Here is a 19,329-nt window from a genome sequence, read left to right as displayed (position 1 = left end):
ATGGAGTCCTGCAGGGTTCCTCACCATGTCCTGCTTTTATTCATCCTCACGTTCATCACAGGTGAGTGTGATTTCAGTCTCACTGCTCACACTGGGCTCAGCGAGTTCCTCTTACAGTCTTACAAACCTCTATTAAACATGTTTTAGGATTAATTACATTTACTTTCTCAGGATTTAATGTGAGAGTTCAGAGGATCAAAGTGTGAAAATCCTTCTATTAAGAAACAAACCTGAGTTACAGGAGAGTGTTACTGCGTCATCAAATATAAGAGCCAATCAGGTTCCATATGCAAATACAGGCCAAACAGCAGCAGTGTACCAGTCACCAGGGGAAAGGGGGTGGAGCCTGTCGGGATGGAGGCTTTTAGATTTATTCTGTTTATTTACTCTGGATTTAGTGATGAGGCTGAAAGTGTCAGTACCTTTAGGTTTTTTTCTCATTCGTTAGCATATATGTTTAGAAATCATTTCAGTAAATAAAAAATAAAAACACTTCACAGTGTATTCATGTAAAATATCTTGATCTTGATCTTTACTGATATTTTTTTCTTTTTATTTTATGCTGCTATTTAATCAGTTGTGATTATAATGGAAAGAGAAACGCGTATAATAACATTTAGTGAAATGTAAAACAGCAATATTGTTTAAAATGTACATATACAGATATATGATATAAAACATGAATTATAGACTCCTGAGTGAGAGATGACGTATATACATTAAATATTTATTTATATATAAACCTATATAGCTTGCTAGTTAGCTAAAATATCTAATTTACATTGCTTTAATAAACCTACATAACTTGCTTAAAATCTACATGAAGAAACTAGTTAGCTGAGGCCAGATACCTGGATCACGTTCCTCCTGAGGAGTTAATTATAAAGGACATATTTAACCAGCTTAAAGTGAACTCACTAACTTTGTTAGTTTGTTAATGTGTGAGAGATACACATTTTAATTTTAATTTAATCATGTGTGCATGTATAGGTTTATATTTTATTCTGTTTATCTGCTTCTCTCTTTCAGTACCTGTATCAGCTGTCACTACTGTACAGGTGAAGTGTAATCAGGCTGCTGCTCTGCCCTGTGAACGGAAATGTTCTCGTGAGGCCAAATGGACTCTGTTCAGTAACCGAGATGATGCAGTGGCTCGGTGTGATCAGACATCCTGCAGGTCACTAAACGAGGGATTTAAAATGTCCCATGATCAGTACCTGAAGGGAGATCTCACCCTCACCATCACTGCAGCTGATTACAGTATGAGGGGTTTATACACGTGTGAGTGTGATGGTGAAGACATTAATGACCTGCGTCTCAGCATCGAGAGTAAGTGTCTTTACCTGCTCTATAGCTTATACACTCTTACTGATTTAGGTTTAATGTGTTATATCACATTTAGGTTAAGATGTGGAGTGTTTTTTCTCCTCAGCCATGACATCATCAGTTCAGATGAACGCTGGTGAAGATCTGCAGCTGGATTTGCACATATCAGAGCGAGTGGAGGTGATCTATAAGGGTGGAGATTCAGCAGATCCACATGGTGAACAGATCTGCATTGTGGATAGAAGCTCACTAAACTGTACAGCTGAATACACACCGAGAACATCACTCACTAACACAGTTCTTACACTGAGAGGAGTAAAGCTCACTGATGGGGGAATTTACATCGTCCGAGACACGGAGACTAATGAATATCTTCATATTTACTCAGTATCAGTGAGAGGTACGTATTCAGTGTGATTGGTGTCTGTGTGGAAAATTCAACATTTAGCAGAATAAACTGAATTTTGGGAAACACTGAGTACAGTTTTATGTTTGCGACAGTGTGATAACGGCAAACAGTCTGATTTTGGCATCTGATGATGGCTTTAATTTAATATAAGATCACATGACCATTTAGCTACTAGTTAAAATCAGAAAATGTTTTAAATACCAAACAATAACTTATAAATATTAATCCATATAAATGTCACTGATTATATAAATATAAATATAAATATAATTCCAAAACAATAACACACAAATAATGGCTTTAGAATAAAGTCAGTAAAGCTTACAGTGTGTGTGTGTGTGTGTGTGTGTGTGAGACAGATGAGCTACCATGCAAACACGACGATAAATTACACAATTATGAAGCGTAATAAAAGCTTCAAAATATAAACCATTACAACTCTAACATGATATTTAACATTACACAGTGAAACCACTGTATTAAAGCGGCGAACAAAATATATATTTTCGCTTAACTTTACCTCAGCGTGAAGCGGCAGTTGGCCGTTACGATCCAAATGACGCGCATGCGCAGAACTCAGAATAGCTGCTTTGTGTTGGTCCTGATAAAGCGAGCGAACAGTGAGTGTTGCTTAGTGATGGGAAGTTCGGATCATTTCACCGACTCGGACCTTTGAGTCTCGTTCAGCAAAATGAACGAATCTTTTTTCGAGTCATTTCGTTCATTTTGTTCATTTTAGCAAAATATAATTAAAATGTTACGTGTTACTTCCCTAACACATCTACTACTTACGCAAACGTTGATCACACTACAAACAAGACAAAACTATAATGCTATAAGAAACAGAAAACATTAATTCATTGTTTACCTGGATCTTTAGTCTATGATTAGCTCACCTCGCCTCTTATCTGACAAGTCTTCGGGTCTGAGTCGTTCGTTCATCACGTGACAGCCCCATGAGCTTAACCAGTGCAGTCTTAGCCGGAAAGAGAATTGATTAGTTCATCTCTCGAGTCTTTCGAGTCGTTCGTTCTGTGACCGAGCGTTCGTGCAGGGTTTGCCTAAACACTTATGGATAAGAAAACAATAAACGAGAACATCCGAACTCTTCTTAACTTTTCATTCTCCAACACACACCAGAGAGAACTCCAAAAACCTGTGACACTCTAGCGCGCCAAAAGTGCGCATGCCCATTGTCTATCTACGGCAAGCCACGAGCGGAAAAATACATTACACACACACACACACACAACGAGCGCCAGTACATCCACAATTAGTGCAATATAACAGAATCGAATAAAGTCTGTTACATACGTCCCCCCCTCACAAAATAAACGTCCCCATTTATGTGCCAGAATAACAAGGTCAACATTCAGAAACAATAAACATCTGTGTACAATAAGACACAAAACAAAGTACAGAGCACATTCGTAACATGGCAACAAGCCTGCTAATAGAACACAGCATTCCCCCCATATATATTTCCAGCTTTGTTTGTTTGAACACATTTCTTTTACCACCTAACACTTTTTTTTTTTTCCAAAGTTGACACAGTAAATTTTCCCCCATTTTCCAAACTCTAGTTCTTTCTTTTTGTATAGAAACAACAGGCTCAGCAATAGAACAAAATCCTACTAGCACTCTCCCATACACACAGGCAAACAGTTACTTCAATACAGAACAAAACCCCTTAAATGGCCAGGAGGTCTACGAACTCTCCCAGTCTTAATAACACTTGGCTCAGACTCCTTAACTGAACATTGCGAGTCAGACAAAGTACTCAGATCATTCCGGGGAGACACACACTCCGCTCCACCAGAAACTTCAGACTCCAGTGGAAATGATTCAGGCTGTGTATGGCTGCACCCTATTATAATGCACTACCTGTGCCCTCTCACCAGCATCAAAAGGATTTACAATCCGATAAGTCAGTCCCAGTTCACCACATGACTTGCACAATTTTATAAGATCCCTTGCCCATGACTTGCACAATTTTATAAGATCCCTTCCAGTGGGGTGCCAGCTTCATGCGGCTCTCCACCGGGATGTGGAGCCACACCATGGCACCTACATCATAAGGCCGGTGACGCAAGCCAACATCATGGTACAGTTTTTGACGGTTGTGAGCTGCCTCACTGTGCATCCGTGCACCGCTCAAGGCATGGTTCAGTTTAGTCAGCAATGAGGAAACAAATTCAGCATGTGACACTGACATCTGAGAGTTAAGAGCACGAGTGGGTAACAGTACATCAGCGGGAACCCGTGCTTCCTGACCGTGGGTCAAGAAGAAAGGTGTGAAACGAGTGCTGGAGTGAGTCGTTGTATTGTAAGCAAATGCCACATGCTTCACATAATCGTCCCATTCCCCCCCATAAGTCAAAAGTGTCTTAGCCAGCTGATCAATCAGAGTCCGATTAAAGTGCTCAACCATGCCATCTGATTTTGGATGGTATGGCGTGGTGCGAGTCTTTTTAATGTCCAGAAGATGGCAGAGAGTCTGAACCACCTCCGCCTCAAACTGACGACTCTGGTCCGAATGCAAAGTCTCTGGAACGCCATGAAGTAGAACATAATCCTCAAACAGACAATGTGCTACTGTCTGTGCCGACTGATTAGGCAAGGGATACAAATTTACAAATTTAGTGAAGTAGTCCTCGACAACCAGCACGTACTGGTCCTTTTGAAGTCACAGGCAGCTCTAAGATGTCCATAGCCACTCATTCAAATGGCCGCACTGACTGGGATCCACCCATCGGCGCATGGTGGGCTGGAACAGGACTGCGCCGTGTCTGACATGCCTTGCACTGCTCATGCTTTGATGTCCATGCTTTGATGTCCCTGTACATGGAAGGCCAGTAACAAAATTGTCTCGCCCGTTCCCACACACACTCTGAAGAGAAATGGGCCTAAGCTGGGGCACCATGCAATTGCAAAAGAATGTCCGATTTTAGAGCAGAGGGAACAACTATTTGGACTACAGGTTTACTCGTGAGGGAAATCGTGAGGGCAGCAAACTGAGCGGCATAACAGTCCGTCAATGATAGAAAGATGGTTGAATTCAGTCCAAAGCTTCCGCAAGCACTGAGAGGCTCCTTGTAACTTCCTCCTGGACGGTCGTAGGGATTGTGCCACCCAACTGAAAGCAGTCTTAACGTCCGGGTCAACATTCTGCATAGCTCTAATGTCTGATAAACTATGGGACAAAGCATTAATGGGAGACACGCTGTCTGAATTGTTAAGTGAGTCCTGCGCAGTCGCATCTCCTGCAGAATCAGTGACTTCAGAGGAACATGGAATGTCAGTGTCTGTTTGATCAGAACTCACCACATTCACTTGCAGTACTCATGTCAGGTGTCTCAGGGCGGCGAGAAAGCGCATCCACGTTTTTGTGATGATGTCCATCTTTGTGTACAACGACCCAATTCAATGGATCAAGCTCCAGAATCCATCTCTCTCTTCTTCCTGTTGGGTCATCATCAATGGACATAAGGGCTAAGAGTGGTCGATGGTCTGTAATAATGGTAAATGAGGCAAGTCCAATGTAGTGCTTGAATTCCCTTACTGCCCACACGATAGCCCACAACTCACGATCAAATGTGGACCAATGCTTTTGTGTGGAATTCAATGCCCGGCTGGCATATGCCACCACATGTTCACACCCATCTCTGTCCTGCGCGAGAACTGCACAGACAGCCAGGTTTGAGGCGTCAGTGTAGATTTTAAAGGGCACACTGAAATCAGGCAATATCACGACAGGCACAGACGACAACACATTTTTCAGGTGGTTAAATGATTGATCGCACACAGCGGTCCACACAAAGGGCACATTTTTACCAATGAGTTGGTTCAATGGAGCAGCAATTTTTGAAAAGTCCTTGACGAAACCTCTACAATAAGAAAACAGTCCCACAAAGGCTCTCACCTCAGAAGGAGAACGGGGAACTGGCCAGTTCAAAACTTTCTCTGTGTTCTTTGGGTCGGGCTGAAGACCCTTTCAAGAAACTACATGGCCCAGGAAGACTACATGATCTCTGGCAACATAGCATTTGCGTGGGTTCAGTCTCAACCCTGCGGATTGGATTCTCAAAAACACCTCTTTGAGGCTTGACAGGTGTTCCTCAAAGGTTTTATTGTAAATCAAAATATCATCGAGGTATACCATGCAGATGTGCCACGGGAGCCCTCTGAGGACCAGCTCCATCAAACTTTGAAATGTGGCAGGGGCGTTGGAAAGGCCCATCGGCATAGATCGCCACTGATAGAGGCCCTGTCCTGTCGTAAAAGCCGTCTTTTCACGGTCCTCCTCCGCAACTTCCACCTGCCAGTAACCATTAGAAAAATCTAATGTGCTGAACCACGCAGCACCTGCCAGCGCGTCCAGTGTGTCGTCCACTCGGGGCAGAGGATGAGAATCTTTAATAGTCACACTGTTTAGGCGTCTATAATCCACACAAAACCGCCAGGTGCCGCACTTCTTTCTCACCAAAACAACTGGCGATGCCCAGGGACTACAGCTCTCCTCGATAACACCGTCCGCAAGCAGGCCAGCCACCTGTCTTTCTATTTCGGCATGTTTTTCAGGGGATGTACGATGTGCACGCTGCTTGATGGGAGTCTGCTCACCAGTTCTGATATAATGTTTCACTAGCTTGCACTTGCCAGTATTCAGTTTGGAAGAGCTGAAGATGTCATTGAATTCCAACAGCAATGCTGATAGTGCAGCTTTCTCCAAATCAGAAATAGGTGACTCGTCTAGTGATATAGGAGGCGCAGCTGTGGAAGAGGTCACTGCAGCTACATCAACCGGGGCATGAAACAGGTGAACATCAGAATCCTCAACTGAGTATAACTCACCCGGGTGCATCCCTTGTTTCAATGAAATGTCATGTCCAGTAGGATTCAAAATCCGAGGCTTTGTCAGTCCTTTGTGAACCCCAGCCACTGTGTGAGCTACTAGTAGACTGGAAGACTCCGCCACATTGGGTTCTATGTATCCAACAAAGTCACTCGCTACATGGGCTGCGTTAGGTAAACATACTTTAACTGGTACCATTGTCTCGCTGAGAGGTGGCAGATTTATAGTGGTGGCCAGTGACACATTGCAGCACGTTGGAACAAAGTCTTTGCTGGTAAGTAGTGGAACCGTGATGTCCCACAGTTGTAGCTTAGCACGACTGAGGTCCAGTAAGGCGTGATTTTTCAACAGAAAGTCCCAGCCGAGCAACACAGTCTGTGTGGTTTCTCTTAGCACATGAAATACATGCTGCCATGACTCCGTCCCCAGCTGGAATGTTACAGAGATGGTGCCCAGTGTATCTAGCATTTGTCCATTCACTGCATGGGCTGACACATAGTCTTTTCTCGGTGGGCGATTGCGAAGCGTAGGAATTGACATACGAAAATCTGCACTCATAAGAGACACACTAGAACCAGAGTCCACTAACATCTGAACCTCCACGCCTTCCATCACCCCTTTCACATACGATACTAACAGCTCCTGGCCAGCGTCCGTAATTACATCGTTGCCTTTTGATACAGAATTACTGACATCGACATTGTCAATCTGAAGGCCCATAGGCAACATAGCTGGTGTTCGGGCCGCAACATCAGCTACAGTCAGTTTTCCGACTGGTAGCGGCGCTCCGCTCCGCTAGGTGACATGAAACGTACTCCTCGCTTTCTTGAATCATCCACATAGCTGTTCCATCTGCGAGAACCGGGGCTGGGGCTGCGTCTCGCTGGAGACAAAGGAGAGTGTGAGTTTTCATAACTACGCACATCCATACCTAATGTACTCCCATCACGGTGCTGGAACAGTTTCCTCCCAGGTGAGCGGCCTCTATGAGTGCTATCAAAGACACGTGACTGGCATCCGCGACCCCCGCAGACACACTGGCACATTCCATAAGACTGAGAGTGGTCTCCATCCCACTTGTCCATTGCTCTAGGGCTCACTCTGGCTTTCAGTTTTTGGTTTTCATCGCACAAGCGCCTCAATTCCATTCTCATATCCCTCATTTCCTCTGTCAGTCGATCCACAGCTCTATAAAGTTCTCCATTATCAGTCACAGAATAAACAGCAGCCACAGCTCCTCCATCATTATTACTTCCCGCAACGTTACCAGTCATGTAATCAGACTTTATTGCGTCTCTAGCATTCTCACACCGACCTGCAATTATCACAGCCTCCTCCAAATCCGTCGCTCCTTGTTCAAGGCATTTAGCTCTGAGCACCGGATCCAAACCAGCAAGGAAACGATGAAATTTTTCTTCCCTTTGGGCTCTGTCGCCGTATTCAGGAAAAGCCTCGTCCACTAGCCTGCTGATCTCCGCCGCATACACCTCCAAACTTTCCCGCGGAGCACGAGGGCGGGCTGATAGACTGGCTCTGAAGCGAACCAAAAACTGCCGCTGTCCAAAGGCCTCCCTGAGTCTTTCTTTTGCCGCTGTATAATCAGCCTGAACAGTATGAGGAAGGCTGTCCCACTAAAGAAATGCTGCGTTGCTCAGCCGCGTCGGTAGAATCCGCGCCGGTTCATAATTATAGGACGCAGCACCATGTCCCTCTGTGAGTGCTCTGACCGCGACCTCGAACTGCCGTGCCCAACACAGAAAGCTCTGCTTCTCGTCACCGGAGAACGGCGGCGGTAACTCAATTCTCACATGTCTGTTAATCTTGTCGCGGTCCCGTCTTGAATATAAATCATCCTCGTCTTTACACCACATGATGGCCGCGTCACGTTGAACCCACACATGCGAACTCCACTAAGAACTTTCGACTATAAACTAACTAGTTAAACACCCGCAGTAACACTGAACCACGTAAACGCAAATAAAACAAAACCGCTGCCACCAGTGTGACCGAGCGTTCGTGCAGGGTTCGCCTGAACACTTATGGATAAGAAAACAATAAACGAGAACATCCGAACTCTTCTTAACTTTTTATTCTCCAACACACACCAGAGAGAACTCAGAAACCCACGAGCGCCAGTACATCCACAATTAGTGCAATATAAGAATCGAATAAAGTCTGTTACAGTTCTTTTGTCACGTGACCACTTCCCGGATCAGTACCTCAGTCAGTAATACTATAACGTAAAACTATATTTTTTGTATGTTGCATCATATTTAGGAATTATCATAAAATTATCAAAAGATGTGTAATAAGCATTTTCCTAGAAATAAAAAAAGGTCTGTCCATTCCTGTCACTCTGTTTTTGTTACTGTTTCTTGAAGATCTGTGGTGTTATGTTTTAGTAATAATAATAATAATAATAATAATAATAATGATTACTATGCACCCGTTTGTAAGGAAGGTTGTAAATTAACTAATTTCTCTATCCAGTGCTGTCACGTCACTTGACAACAGAACGAACGACGGGAGTAACGGTACCGACACGCAGCACGCAGGAGGAGCTTCAGCATACAGGAGGAGCTTCAGCACACAGGAGGAGCTTCAGCACGCAGGAGGAGCTTCGGCACGCAGGAGGAGCTTCGGCACGCAGGAGGAGCTTCAGCATGCAGGAGGAGCTTCAGCATGCAGGTGAAGCTTCAGCAGCACGGAGCGGAGTGGATCAGACCGCGTGTTTAACCTTCACACGGTGAGTTAATTACAGATATAACACACAAATGTTATATAAATATTACAGTTTAAGCGACTGAGATGAGTTTATGTGTTAATACAGAGCTGCACTTTTAATAAACTCGTCATGAAGAGTTTCTGTAAAATGGAAAATAAATAAATAAATAAATAAATAAATAACTCACCCGACAGTAAATAGTTCTGTAAATAGTTGTACAGAAATACCGGATTGTTATTTTGAGTAGTGTTTAGTGTTTTTATTGTTTTTGCTAATAAACGCCAAACGGTGGTGTATTTACTAGAGAAAATAGCGTTAATGTAGTGAGCTAGCTATCTCAGGCTAAACAACAAAATGGCTCCTGACGGCCTTCACTTCCGGTTTTACTGCCGCTTTACCTTTATGATTATATTGTGATTAAAAAAAAAACACATTTATTATAACTTTTATCATAGCTTATTATTATTATTATTAGTAGTAGTAATTTTAAGTTAAAATTAAGTGCGTAAAAGCCTTTCAGGAAGAACGGCTGGCTTAACCGCAGTCACGTGACGGACTTCACTTCAGGTTTTATTGCTGCTTTTTCTTCCGAGGAGAATCTGGAGGTACTATACTTGCGTTTGTGTTGCCAGGGATTCCCTCGTTGCGTTGTTGTTTGGAAGGAATTTCCGGCGATGTTGACTGGTCGGCGGTCTGGTTGGCCTTATGTAGCGTAAAAATAAATTTACAAAAAAACCTTTTTTAAGAAACTATATTATTATTATTATTATTTTCATTATTATTATTATTATTATTATCTCTTTAAACTTCGATCGATATTGCCATTTTTTAGCCTGTATACTCACAGATACTATGAATTGTTGTGTGATTGTTTTGTTACTGATCTATATAAAATAATCGTTTTGTAGAAAGTTAAGGTGCTTTGGGTGTGTGTGGTTGTGTGTGGTGTGTGGTTGTGTAGTGTGTGGTTGTGTAGTGTGTGGTTGTGTGGTGTGTGGGTGTTTCAGCGCTTTCAGGAAGGAAGGAGGGAGGAAACTCAGCATTTGGTGACTGCCTGAAATCTGGAAACCATGGACGTCACTGACTGCAAAGGATTCGCATCTAAGTATTAAAAATAATCCTAACATTTATGATTATTTTAGTTTGTCCAGTTACTTTTGAGCCTGTGAAAATGGAGGGACTCCATTAAAAAATGGCCGTAATTCCTAAATGGTTAATGCAGTATTTTTGTTAAACCCCAAGCTGAAAGTCTACACTTCAATCACATCTTGATTGCTTCATTTCAAATCCCTTGTGGCGGTGTACAGAAGCAAAATTATGAAAATTGTGTCACTGTCCAAATACTTATGGATCTGACTGTATATGAAACTAGACCTAGATCTATAAAAATAATTTCAGAACTCTAAAATAATCTCGAGCCAAACACAGTGCACACAAATGCCTCAAGCAATAGATGTTGCAGCCAGGGACCCTTTAAATATAAAATGAATGCAAAGCAGCTCCTCATCACAGATATTGTTTATGAACATTGTACTTTTTAAACACCCACCCAGGCCACCCCATACACCCACAACCAATTTTGAGACCGCTGACCACGCACTGTAAAGTCCACTCACTGACCAATTTATTAGGAACACCTGTACACCTGCTCATTATTTCAGGTGACAGGAACGCTCAAACAACCACTCAAATAATTCACTCAAATAACTCAAATAACCACTCTTTACAACCACGGTGAGCAGAAAAGCATCTCAGAACACAGTTTTAGAATGGGGTTGGTGAGTTTTAGAATTTGGTTGGTCAGTGTATCTCAGAAGAAAAGCATGAGTATCTGTTCTATACCTATAAATTAATCTTAGCTCCCCTTTTCTATCTAAACCATAACATCAGTCCTGCAGTTTACAGAAGCCACAACAACATGCAAATAAGATCATGAGCTACAACACGAAATCAAAGTGTGGCATTACTTTAGTGCAGGATTACTCTCTAAATGTTGAAATACTGACCTTCCCCTTTGTGACAAAAGCTTAACATGTTGTGTGTGTGTGTGTGTGTGTGTGTGTGTGTGTGTGTGTGTGTGTGTGTCATATAGGGTTGTGCAGTATGACATAATAATGTGATAAATGATGTCACAATATACTTTTCTATGATATATTGCGGATATCATCTGTATTTTTATAACAATTAAAAACTCATGGAGAATGGAAACAACAGTGGTAAATTTGTACTGAAGCTTTAAAACTGTAAAATGGTACAAATTTTGTTTATTTATTTATTTTTTGTCTCCGTATTTTCAGTGTCATTAATTTTGTAGGACACTGAATAAAAGTATGATTAAACTCAGTTTCTCACAGTTTTTAAAATTAAACACAGCTGTTTTACTGGATGCCTATATTTCATAATGCACATTGTTTATCATGTATCACTGGACCAACATTTCTAAAGGGTGGGAATATTTATGCACCACAAGGGGAAAAATGTGTTAGCTCGATTTGTAATTCATGTAGTTTGTGTCTAGTTCAATAAAATATTAACAGCTGAGAGGAATAAGCGCTAAAACTGACTGAGAAAAAACAACTTTAAAAAACCTGTAAAAGACTGATGCAGGCTGTTACAGATCACTAGCTGTGAGAGTGAAGTGCGCATGCGTGAATCGAATAAGAAAGTGTAAAAGATGGAGCTTCAGCGGCACGGAGCGGAGTGGATCAGACCGAGTGTTTAACCTTCACACAGTGAGTTAATTACAGATATTATAACACACAAATGTTATATAAATATTACAGTTTAAGCGACTGAGATGAGTTTATGTGTTAATACAGAGCTGCACTTTTAATAAACTAGTCATGAAGAGTTTCTGTAAAATGGCCGCCGTGGAAAATAAATAAATAAATAAATAAATAAAACACCCGACAGTAAATAGTTCTGTAAATAGTTGTACAGAAATACCGGATTGTTATTTAGAGTAGTGTTTAGTGTTTTTATTGTTTTTGCTAATAAACGCCAAACGGTGGTGTATTTACTAGAGAAAATAGCGTTAATGTAGTGAGCTAGCTATCTCAGGCTAAACAACAAAATGGCTCCTGACACCTTCACTTCCAGTTTTACTGCCGCTTTAGCTTTATGATTATATTTTACTGCTCCTGACACTGCGAGTAATCTCACTGCTCCTCCTGAAAGCACGGTTAATGAAGCCGCACGTAAAAAGCAGCTTAACTTTCTACACAATAAAGTCACAAAACAAACACAACAGTTGACAGTATCTATCAGTATACAGGCTAAAAGATTTATATAAATGTGTACATATATGTATATATATATATATATATATATATATATATATATATATATATATATATATATATATACACACATATACATACATACATACATACATATATATGAGACTCTAAAAAGTTTTAAGTCAGATAAAAATAAATTTACAAAAAAACCTTTTCTAAGAATCTATATTATTATTATTATTACTATTATTATTATTATTATTATTATCTCTTTAAACTTCGATCGATATTGCCATTTTTTAGCCTGTATACTCACAGATACTATGAATTGTGTGATTGTTTTGTTACTGATCTATTTAAAATAATCATTTTGTAGAAAGTTAAGGTGCTTTGGGTGTGTGTGGTTGTGTGGTGTGTGTGTGTGGTTGTGTGGTGTGTGTGTGTGTGTGTGTGGTGTGTGTGTGGTGTGTGTGTGTGTGGGTGTGTAGGAGCTCGCTGTGTGTGTGTGTGTGTGTGTGTGTGTGTGTGTGTGTGTGTGGTGTGTCTGTGGTTGTGTGTGCTTGCTTCAGCACTTTCAGGAAGAACGGCTGGTTTTTCACTTCCGGTTTTATTGCTGCTTTAGCAGAAGTGGATCTTTTCAGCTGTTTAAAGAAATTCGGTTTGGGCCCAAAGTTCTTATCATGGGTAAAATTTCTGTATGCTTTTCCCTCCTCATCTGTCATCACTAATAATATTAGTTCACAATTTCTTCCATTACACAGGGGAACTAGACAGGGAGGCCCCATGTGTCCCCACTTTTCACAGTAGCGATTGAACCTTTAGCTGTTTTGCTGAGATCAACATCAGTTATTCAGGGAATTATTAGAGGGGCAGAGAGCGTAAATTATCATTATACGCAGATGACCTGCTCCTGTATATCTCAGATCCACATAATTCTCTTCCTCATGTTGTGGCTGTATTTGAGTGTTTCAGCACTATGTCAGGATATAATGTAAATCTTTCCAAGAGTGAGCTATTTCCTATAAATCAAGCTGCAAAACTATCTTCCTTTTCTGCTTATCCATTTAAATTAGCCCCAGACAGTGTCACATATCTTGGTGTGGTTGTATCAAGAAATATTTCTGAGTTATTTAAACTTAATTTTGCTCCACATTTAGTCTGAACAAAGATAACTGTTGAAAAATAGTCCAGGCTTTGTATCCCCTTGGCTGGAAAGTATATATAAATATTAAAAAATCTTATGTTGTTTATTTAATTAAGACAATAGCATCTTTTCTTTGGAATAAGAAACTCCCTAGAATATGCTTGTGTTTTTTATGAAATCCCAAGGAACTAGGGAGGATGGCTCTTCCACATTTCTAACTATATTACTGGGCCTGCAATTTGAGAGCTTTAGCATATTGGCAGGATTCACATAACTCTAATCATTTACCGGATTGGGTCCATATTGAATCCTCAGCTTGCCTTCCTTTTTCATTTCCAGCCCTTTTATTCTCACCCTTACCACTCGGTCTTGACTCTCATTCAGTACGTCCTGTGGACTGGAATTCTGTTCAGATTTGGGTCCAAATTCGTAAATATTATGGATGGCAGAGAGGTTCTGTTTGTGCACCAGGTGCCAGAAATTATGGATTTGTCCAGCCTCTTAATGACCTTGCATTCTTGCTATGGCAGGAAAAAGTCATTTCATTATTCAAAGATCTATTTGTTGATGGGAGCTTCCTATCATTTGCACAATTAGAATCTCAGTTCAAAATACCAAAGACTCATTTTTTCAGATATCTACAGATGAGTGATTTTATGTGCAAGAATTTCACCTCTTTTCTTTTCCTTCCTGAACCAAATACAATAGTCCAGTTTTTTCCTGTCAGCACGGCTCAGAGAGGTACTATCTTCAGTTTGTACATTAAACCTGCATCATTATTGTCCACTCCTAATAATGCACAGAGACTCTTGGCAACTAGATCTTAAACTTTGCATGACTGACAAGGAGTGACATGAGGCTAAATATAGGGTTCATGGGTCTTCTATTTATGCCAGACACAGTCTCTTGCAATTTAAAGTGGTACACAGACTTCACTTATCTAAGACCAGGTTGGCAAATATATACTCCTCGTATTGACCGAACTCAAGATGCATTCAATCCCCTGCTACACTTGCCCGTATGTTTTGGGTTTGTCCCAGGCTGTTTGTTTCCTGGTCACTGATTTTTGAGTCTTATTCTAAGATTTAGTAAAAATGTTAGTCCAAACCCTCTAAAAGCCATCTTTGGTATTGTCAGTGAAAAGACCACTCTTTCAAACAGTGATATCAACCGCTATGCATCTTTTATTCTCTTCTGGTGAGGCAGTTGATTCTGCTCAGATGGAAACAGGCTTCCCCTCTTTCCTTTAAACAGTGGGCTAGAAAAGTACTACAATTCTTAAGTCTGGAAAAATAAGACTGAATCTGTGGGGTTCTGCTCCACGTTCGCTGTTATGTGGCCTTTCATAAGTTATCTTCAGAATCAGTTATAGCTGAAATGGGATGAATCGATGCTGATACCTGATTTTGTTCATGATTTTCCTGTATGTTTTTTATTTGTGTGTAAACAGTATTTTATGTTTGTTCCTTCTGTTTTTTCCTCTGTTTGTACACGTGTAGTATTGTCTTAGTGATTATGTATGTTGTTGATGGTTGCATAAATTAAAAAATACAAAAAAAAAACTCTTTTATTATAACTTTTTTTTAATCATATCTTATCACCATTATTATTATTAGTAGTAGTAATTCTTAGTTAATGAGGTTACAAAGTTTTATGAAGTAGATAGCTACAAATAAATATTAATCAATCTTAGTAATTACTAGCCCCTCACTTAGCCGTCACAGCTCCAGTGTGTGTGTGTGTGTGTGTGTGTGTGTGTGTGTGTGTGTGTGTGTGTGTGTGTGTGTGTGTGTGTCAGGTTCCTGTCTCTACTCTCCATGTCGTTCTTTGTTCTTAAGCTTTCCCACTGCACTTATTGTGTTTAGGTACCTGGTTAATTCCTCACCTGTTCTCACCTGTGCAGTGCTGCTGGTGGTGTTGTGTCTCAGACATGGAGTCCTGCAGGGTTCCTCACCATGTCCTGCTTTTATTCATCCTCACGTTCATCACAGGTGAGTGTGATTTCAGTCTCACTGCTCACACTGGGCTCAGCGAGTTCCTCTTACAGTCTTACAAACCTCTATTAAACATGTTTTAGGATTAATTACATTTACTTTCTCAGGATTTAATGTGAGAGTTCAGAGGATCAAAGTGTGAAAATCCTTCTATTAAGAAACAAACCTGAGTTACAGGAGAGTGTTACTGCGTCATCAAATATAAGAGCCAATCAGGTTCCATATGCAAATACAGGCCAAACAGCAGCAGTGTACCAGTCACCAGGGGAAAGGGGGTGGAGCCTGTCGGGATGGAGGCTTTTAGATTTATTCTGTTTATTTACTCTGGATTTAGTGATGAGGCTGAAAGTGTCAGTACCTTTAGGTTTTTTTCTCATTCATTAGCATATATGTTTAGAAATCATTTCAGTAAATAAAAAATAAAAACACTTCAGAATGTATTCATGTAAAATATCTTGATCTTGATCTTTACTGATATTTTTTTCTTTTTATTTTATGCTGCTATTTAATCAGTTGTGATTATAATGGAAAGAGAAAAACGTATAATAACATTTAGTGAAATGTAAAACAGCAATATTGTTTAAAATGTACGTATACAGATCATATATGATATAAAACATGAATTATAGACTCCTGAGTGAGAGACGTTAGTGTGACATCAGCTGCACCTCCTGGTTGCAGAAACAATGCAGGAGACTATAATGATTTAAGAGCTGAGACAGAATTTGTTTTCTAAAACATTGAGCTGTGCTTTTGAGCGTCAGAATCAGAAATGTGATTATAAACACAACTGTTTTCATTGCGTTACTATCAGATAATCAACAGTTTAACAGGCTTAGCTTGCTAGTTAGCTAAAATAACTCATTTACATTGCTTTAATAAACCTGTATAGCCTGCTAAAAAATCATACCGTAAGGATCTTCTAGAGTTCCACTGTTAGTTTAGCTGAACAGCACTCGCTGTCCTTTAGTGCTAATCCATAATAACAACTGAAGAACATTTTAGCTAACATCAGTCTGATTCTTGAAAGAATCTGTAGTTCTCTTATGACAGGTTCTGGTCTCTTATGGTTTTCTTGCAACCAGGTCACATGTGCATATTGTTTTATTTATAAATACAAAGTGTTTTATAGGAAGGCTTTATACTGAAATGTGTGAGATATACACATTTTAATTTTAATTTAATCATGTGTGCATGTATAGGTTTATATTTTATTCTGTTTATCTGCTTCTCTCTTTCAGTACCTGCATCAGCTGTCACTACTGTACAGGTGAAGTTTAATCAGGCTGCTGCTCTGCCCTGTGAACGGAAATGTTCTCGTGAGGCCAAATGGACTCTGTTCAGTGACCGAGATGATGCAGTGGCTCGGTGTGATCAGACATCCTGCTGGTCACTAAAGGAGGGATTTAAAATGTCCTATGATCAGTACCTGAAGGGAGATCTCACCCTCACCATCACTGCAGCTGATTACAGTATGAGGAACATGTACACGTGTGAGTGTGATGGCAGAGACATTAATGATGTGCGTCTCAGCATCGAGAGTAAGTGTCTTTACCTGCTCTATAGCTTATACACTCTTACTGATTTAGGTTTAATGTGTTATATCACATTTACACCCAGTTAAGATGATGAGTGTTTTTTCTCCTCAGCCATGACATCATCAGTTCAGATAAACCCTGGTGAAGATCTGCAGCTGGATTTGCACGTATCAGAGCGAGTGGAGGTGATCTATAAGGGTGAAGATTCAGCAGATCCTTATGGTGAACAGATCTGCACTGTGGATAGAAGATCACTAAGCTGTACAGCTGAATACACACCGAGAACATCACTCACTAACACAGTTCTTACACTGAGAGGAGTAAAGCTCACTGATGGGGGAGTTTACATCGTCCGAGACACGGAGAATAATGAAGATCTTCATATTTACTCAGTATCAGTGAGAGGTACGGATTCAGTGTGATTGGTGTCAGTGTGGAAACTTCAACATTTAAATATAAATCCTCTTCTAAGAAACAAATAGGATTTTTGCAGTCAAAGTGTGTGTAGGATGAAGTCAGTAAAGCTAACAGTGTGTGTGTGTGTGTGTGTGTGTGTGTGTGTGTGTGTGTGTGTGTAGGATAAAGTCAGTAAAGCTAACAGTGTGTGTGTGTGTGTGTGTGTTTGAGACAGAGAGAGCGCTACCAGTGTGTGTGTGTGTGTGTGTGTGTGTGTGTGTGTGTGTAGGATAAAGTCAGTAAAGCTAACAGTGTGTGTGTGTGTGTAGGATAAAGTCAGTAAAGCTAACAGTGTGTGTGTGTGTGTGTGTGTGTGTAGGATAAAGTCAGTAAAGCTAACAGTGTGTGTGTGTGTGTGTGTGTGTGTGTGTTTGAGACAGAGAGAGCTCTACCAGTGTGGGCGATTATCCTGATAGTGCTGATGGTTCTTCTGCTTGTTGCGCTGCCTGTGATGATAATCTGCTACCTGAGGAATCGGTGCTGCCAAAGAGATGAAGTAAGTACCAGCGACGTGCAGCTCCGTGACATCAGAGATCACATGACTGTGTGCTGTAACCAGAATAAAATCCACAGCACATCACCCTGATTAGACGCCACTCAGTCACTGCATGCACACTTCCACAAAATAAATAGAATTATCACCTATAAATTACACTTTTACTGTCAGAATAGTTCCACGTTTAATTCAGTAATCTCACATGATCACTGAGAGAGAACAGTTAACTGTTTAAACATCAGATTATTAATAGTTTTAAATATTTATCTGAACACTCAGCATTACATACGATGCTCTGACTCTTTAAAACTGAATTCCTCCAGTCTCACTCTGAGAAGCAAATCCTCTACAGTCTCTTTATAAATAAAGACTTTCAACTGAATTCATCTTAATTTTATTCCTCAGCCTTTCAGGAGATGTGATGAATTTATTGAGTGTAGGTTTTGAAGTTGGTGATTAGTATTTAATAATGTGCACTTTAATGATTTTTTATACGTTTCAACTCTATTAAGTCGTACAGAGGAGCAGCAGTGGAGCAGGAAGAGATCAGAGCTGGAATGGCACCATACAAATGAGGGACCAGGCAGAGAATGAAAGCATGTTGGAGCAGGAAGAGAACCTGAAGCTCAAACATAAGAATGGAATAACAGAGGGAAGAGACTTATAACTTCATACAGCATGATTCTACTGCAAGTTTTTTTTTTAATCCCTTTATCTGTTACATATCCTCATCAGATCTTCTTATAGGCTTCTCCTGTCATATATTACCTTTGGAGATGATTTCACTGAGCACCACATCATCTGTCCTTCTCTGGGATCTGCTTCAGTCCTGGTTCTTCAGCAATGTGATGAGCTTCCAGCTCCTTTAAGAATAGAACCTTGTGTTTTGGTCTCAGAAGAACCTCCTCTAAGAACAGAACCTGTTCAGATGGCATCAAGGTCACATTATTAAATACTAATGATATTTTATACGTTTCATCTCTATTAACTCATACAGTGGAGCAGGAAGAGACCAGACCTGGAATGGTACCTCAGAAATGCCTAAACTGCCAGAGAAACAAATGATGATGAAGCAGGAGGAGAACCTGAAGCTCAAACATAAGAATGGAGTACCAGAGGGAAGAGATTTATAACTTCATACAGCATG

At 40.5% G+C, this 19,329-nt stretch overlaps 2 protein-coding genes across 2 annotated transcripts; both read left to right on the top strand.

The window, feature by feature from the left end:
- LOC128318100 (uncharacterized) lies at positions 1 to 11,383 on the top strand. The gene is made up of 5 exons (XM_053233214.1): positions 1 to 61; positions 1,030 to 1,329; positions 1,433 to 1,726; positions 9,081 to 9,336; positions 10,323 to 11,383. Exons 1-5 carry the CDS (start codon positions 1 to 3, stop codon positions 10,363 to 10,365), a joined length of 954 nt encoding a protein of 317 aa, XP_053089189.1. The 3' UTR covers positions 10,366 to 11,383.
- Positions 11,384 to 15,628: 4,245 nt separating this feature from the next.
- LOC117597015 (uncharacterized) lies at positions 15,629 to 18,781 on the top strand. The gene is made up of 5 exons (XM_053233213.1): positions 15,629 to 15,689; positions 16,934 to 17,233; positions 17,342 to 17,635; positions 18,067 to 18,182; positions 18,695 to 18,781. Exons 1-5 carry the CDS (start codon positions 15,629 to 15,631, stop codon positions 18,755 to 18,757), a joined length of 834 nt encoding a protein of 277 aa, XP_053089188.1. The 3' UTR covers positions 18,758 to 18,781.
- Positions 18,782 to 19,329: the final 548 nt, after the last annotated feature.

Source organism: Pangasianodon hypophthalmus, chromosome 4 (assembly GCF_027358585.1).
Source record: "Pangasianodon hypophthalmus isolate fPanHyp1 chromosome 4, fPanHyp1.pri, whole genome shotgun sequence".
Taxonomy (NCBI): domain Eukaryota; kingdom Metazoa; phylum Chordata; class Actinopteri; order Siluriformes; family Pangasiidae; genus Pangasianodon; species Pangasianodon hypophthalmus.
Note: the sequence above shows the minus strand (reverse complement) of the source record. Positions and strands in the feature narration are given on the sequence as shown.

What these genes read in the sequence shown, in the direction of transcription:
- LOC128318100 (XM_053233214.1), top strand. Translation starts at nt 1, where the DNA reads ATGGAGTCCTGCAGGGTTCCTCACCATGTCCTGCTTTTATTCATCCTC. An exon ending in CCTGCGTCTCAGCATCGAGA is followed by an intron (nt 1,330 to 1,432) that starts GTAAGTGTCTTT and finishes TTTTCTCCTCAG; the next exon opens with CCATGACATCATCAGTTCAG. An exon ending in GCGTGTTTAACCTTCACACG is followed by an intron (nt 9,337 to 10,322) that starts GTGAGTTAATTA and finishes TGGGTGTTTCAG; the next exon opens with CGCTTTCAGGAAGGAAGGAG.
- LOC117597015 (XM_053233213.1), top strand. Translation starts at nt 15,629, where the DNA reads ATGGAGTCCTGCAGGGTTCCTCACCATGTCCTGCTTTTATTCATCCTC. An exon ending in TTACTCAGTATCAGTGAGAG is followed by an intron (nt 17,636 to 18,066) that starts GTACGGATTCAG and finishes TGTTTGAGACAG; the next exon opens with AGAGAGCTCTACCAGTGTGG. An exon ending in GGTGCTGCCAAAGAGATGAA is followed by an intron (nt 18,183 to 18,694) that starts GTAAGTACCAGC and finishes AACTCTATTAAG; the next exon opens with TCGTACAGAGGAGCAGCAGT.